Source organism: Myotis brandtii, unplaced genomic scaffold (assembly GCF_000412655.1).
Source record: "Myotis brandtii unplaced genomic scaffold, ASM41265v1 scaffold277, whole genome shotgun sequence".
NCBI classification, from domain to species: Eukaryota; Metazoa; Chordata; class Mammalia; order Chiroptera; family Vespertilionidae; genus Myotis; species Myotis brandtii.
In genome coordinates this window covers 643,971-648,426 of record NW_005360548.1, presented here as the reverse complement: position 1 = coordinate 648,426, position 4,456 = coordinate 643,971, and the positions used below count along the sequence as shown (strand labels likewise).

The 4,456-nt window shown below is 50.8% G+C and overlaps 1 protein-coding gene across 1 annotated transcript in view; it reads left to right on the top strand.

Annotated features, from left to right (window-relative positions):
* Window positions 1–4,115, top strand: part of LOC102246236 (cytochrome P450 2A13-like) — a 5,903-nt gene extending 1,788 nt beyond the window's left edge. Inside the window, 6 exon segments of the mRNA XM_014541712.1 lie at window positions 8–168; window positions 635–811; window positions 1,766–1,907; window positions 2,345–2,532; window positions 2,987–3,128; window positions 3,677–4,115. Of these exon segments, the coding sequence (XP_014397198.1) occupies window positions 8–168; window positions 635–811; window positions 1,766–1,907; window positions 2,345–2,532; window positions 2,987–3,128; window positions 3,677–3,858 (992 nt within the window). The 3' untranslated portion in view covers window positions 3,859–4,115.
* The last annotated feature ends 341 nt before the right edge of the window (window positions 4,116–4,456 follow it).

The window sequence follows — 4,456 nt, the reverse complement described above, 5'->3', positions numbered from 1 at the left end:
CCCCCAGGTGCCTTCATTGATCCCACCTTCTTCCTGAGCCGAACTGTCTCCAATGTCATCAGCTCTATTGTCTTTGGGGACCGCTTTGACTACGAGGACAAAGAGTTCCTTTCACTGCTTCGCATGATGCTGGGAAGCTTCCAGTTCACAGCTACATCTACAGGGCAGGTGACTGATCCCAACCTGGCTCTACTGTGGCCCTAGCACAACCAGCCACCGTCTCCCTTACGGGAACATAGGTACCCCAAGCTCCTATCCTCCTCCAAACCAGGGTCCCCTCAAAACCAGCCTTCTCCCTTGGACAGCTGAACAGTTGCACAGGAACTCAGGACAGGGGCCCAATACCCAGTCTCCAATACCTGGATATCTCAGCTGATAGTCCCCTTACAAAAAAAGAAAGGGAAGGAAGGATATCTGGATGTGTCTCAGTCCATCTCCTCTAAATCCGGGGACAGGAGCCCTCACACTGATTTTGCATGGAAGCTTAGATATCTGTTTCCATCCAGCCCCATGTACACACCTAAACACCTGCACAGGTGCCTTTACCGGTGACTCCTTTGCCCCGAGACAGGCCCCACTCCCTTCAGGTGACGTCCACCGACAGCTGTCCTTCCCTTTCCTTCTCCCCCCTCAGCTCTATGAGATGTTCTCCTCAGTGATGAAACACCTGCCGGGGCCACAGCAGCAGGCCTTTAAGGAGCTCCAGGGGCTGGAGGACTTTATAGCCAAGAAGGTGGAGCAGAACCAACGTACACTGGATCCCAACTCCCCTCGGGACTTTATTGACTCCTTCCTCATCCGCATGCAGGAGGTACATGCCAGCAGCCAGGGCAAAGAAGACCAAAGCCTAGCAGAGGAAAACCAGGCGGGGGGTGGGGGCATGGGGGACTACAGCGGCTCATTCAGATGACCCCCATCATAACCCTCAGAATCCCAATTATAATTCACTGTTCTCTCCACTGAGCCTTTACCCATGGGCAGGACCTGTGTGTGCAAATCATGCTAATAAGCACATCTATAGCACTGCCGTGCACCAGGCACTATTTTAAGAACTTTACGGTATTCACCTATTTAACACTCACACCAGCTCTTGGAGAAGGTTCTACTATGACTCCGATGTTACAAATGAGGACATGAGGCCCAGAGAGTATAAGTGCCGTGCCTGAGGTCACACACCTAGCTCCGTCTGGTCTCTCAGACTCCAAGGCTGGTGCTTTTAGCCACCATGCTCTTACCTTTCATTCCTTGGTTATCAGACACACCTGTGTGGACAGGTGACCTTGCTTTACTATGTGACATTGGAGGGTCCCCACTCCTAACTGGAAGGGCTTTATGGAGTCTGAAGTTCAAGGTGAAAGGATCAGGGAGTGGATGCTCCATAGTAAGCTTCAAGATTTTCAGTGAAGGAATAGGATGCTGTTGCTTAAAATCTGGTCTGTGCCTCAGAAAATGTCTCTCTTCCACGCTCTCTGATGCATTCCATCATGGTCTCTCTCGCTCACTGTCTCTATTCCTTCATTTCTAAATATTTCTATAATTAAAAAGCAGCAACTAAGTGGGTAATTAAAGAACAGATAGTCATCTGGATAAGGAGTGTGGGAAGAACATTTGGGTAGAGCCACTAGCCTGGAAAAGGCCAGGCAGAACTAGGGTCCCTCTTCCCACCTTTGGTCCGGATCTATAAGAAGTGGGTCCAGAGGAAAAACCCCAGAAGGGCCCTGAGAGCATGGGGGAGTGGGCTTGGCCTGAAGCTCTCTCTCTGCAGGAGCAAAAGCACCCCAACTCTGAGTTCCACATGAAGAACCTGGTAATGACCACGCTGAACCTTTTCTTTGCGGGCACCGAGACGGTCAGCACGACCCTGCGTTATGGTTTCCTGATGCTCATGAAGCACCCTGATGTGGAGGGTAAGGCTGCAGAGGGCGGGGAAGTGAGGGCCACAGACCCTCAAAATTCCTCTGAGCCCGCAGCAATGTCCCCACCTCTCTCAAATTTCTGGGCCCTCAGACACACCCTGCTATCCAGAGACTGGGTGATGATATTCAGCTAATAGGGACCAGCCAAGTTTCATCAGCTGTTAACATATTGAAAATATCTGAACTGATTGTTAAATAGCTCCACCAAGTGCCCACTACCTGCCGCTCCAGACCATCCCCCAAGACTCCTCCCTCGCAGCTTCCCCCATGATTCTGGCACAACCAGGTTAACAGGACCCTGTGCCAACAATGCTTATGACCCACCTCTGTTTCGAATGATCATATATCCATTCAGTTGTACCTATTTGGGCTATCATTCCTGCCCAGAGACCCCTAGCTACCTAAACATATTCCCCCTTATCCCACAGCCAAGGTCCATGAGGAGATTGACCGGGTGGTTGGCAAAAACCGTCAGCCCAAGTTTGAAGACCGGGCCAAGATGCCCTACACAGAGGCGGTGATCCACGAGATCCAGAGATTCGGAGACATGATCCCCATGGGCCTGGCCCGCAGAGTCACCAAGGACACCAAGTTTCGGAACTTTCTCCTCCCTAAGGTACTGCCCTTGCCCAGCCTAGAGGGACCTCCAACCTGCACCTTGTGACCCAGCACCCCATCCTCCTTAGAAGCTTCCCAGCCCTTGTTCCCCTCCCTCAATCAAAGACTTCCCCAATCACATGTCCCTTCAACCTTCCCACTCAGAGACACCTGAATCCTGTGTCTCCCCAAGACCTCAGGGAATATGAACCCCATGTCCCCAAACATCCTGCCTCGAGTGACATGAACTGCATGTACCTCAAAGCTTCTGCTTCAGGAGACACAGACCCCGTACTCCCCAAAATTCCTGTCTCAGGGACAGAAATGGCACATCCCTCAAAGCTCCTCCCTCAGAGCGGACCCTGACTCCCATTTCTCCTTACCCAGAGCACCCACATTCCCCCTCTGACCCCATATACTCTCTGCATACCCATTCCCCCTTCACCTTGTCAATCCTTCCTCCTCCCCACCAGGGCACTGAAGTGTTTCCTATGCTGGGCTCCGTGCTAAGAGACCCCAAGTTCTTCTCCAAACCTGGAGATTTCAACCCTCAGCATTTCCTAGATGAGAAAGGGCAGTTTAAGAAGAATGATGCTTTTGTGCCATTTTCCATTGGTAAGAGACCACTGTCTGTTAGCAAGCCACCCGTCACACCAACAGGGGCCTCCTTCATCCCAGCTCCCCTCTCTGAGATGTAGCCTAGTAGCTTTCTCCAGTTTGCAAGTCCCTCTTATTATCTACCCTGCAGCCAACCAACTATAACCCTCTTAACTAACACCTACCAAAACTCAGGCAAAAGGAAAGGGGTGATAGTACCTACTTCAGAGATGGGAAAAATCAAGACCCAGAGTGAGTCAGAGATTTGCCCAAGTTCACTTGAATTCTTCAGACTCCTAAGGAGATGATAGCACAGCAGCCATATGTGTATGTTTAGGGGGAAGGGTCGTTTAAAATTCCCATTGCTACAGCCTACTATGGCTCACCGCCATGCCATGTACAAGGGAAACTGAGGCTCAGACAGGATTAGAGACTTCTCTGAAAGTCTACAGGCCACGGTATTCCGTCCCCTCCTCCCCGGGGAGAATGCAGCTGGAGATGGGGAGAGGGAAGAGGTGGCAGTGAGAGTAGGCCTCACCTCCGCCCTTCCCACCCTATCTCGCCAGGAAAGCGGTACTGTTTTGGAGAAGGCCTGGCTAGAATGGAGCTCTTTCTCTTACTCACCACCATCATGCAGAACTTCCGCTTCAAGTCCCCGCAGTCACCCAAGGATATCGACGTGTCCCCGAAACATGTGGGCTTTGCCACCATCCCACGAAACTACACCATGAGCTTCCTGCCACGCTGAGCTAGAGCTGCCACAGGGCAGGGCTAGTGGGAGGAGCAAATGGGAGGGCGGAACCTGGAGGGGCGGTGCTAGGGATGGAAGTGGGGTGGAGGAAAAGAAGGTGCAAGGTGGATTAGAGAGTAAGAAACAGACGGGCTATCTGTCCACTGTGCTAGAAATAGATCCTTCAGAGTTGGGGTGAGATAAAGCGAAACCTTACACTATACCGTGAATGATGATAATAATAATAGTAACAGCTATTATTTATTGAGCAAGTATTTGGTGTCAGCTCTGTGCTAAAAGCGTTACACACGCACCTCCCTTAATGCTCACAAACCTATGGGAAGGGGACTGTGTTCATACCCATTTTACAGGTGACACAGCTGAGGATCAGAAAGTTTAAGTCTCTATCTGAGACCCCACAGAACACAATAAGTGCTCAGCAAGTACTCGAACACAGATCTGTGCAGGGATGGCTATACATAGCCCACTGTCCTTTGGGTAGATTCTTAAAGAGTACCCCTTCCTTTTAAATAAAAAATGACAACTTAGTATATCATTATACAATATGAACAGCTCTGTCCAAGGATTTTTCCAGAGCCCTGGCAGGCAGCTGACC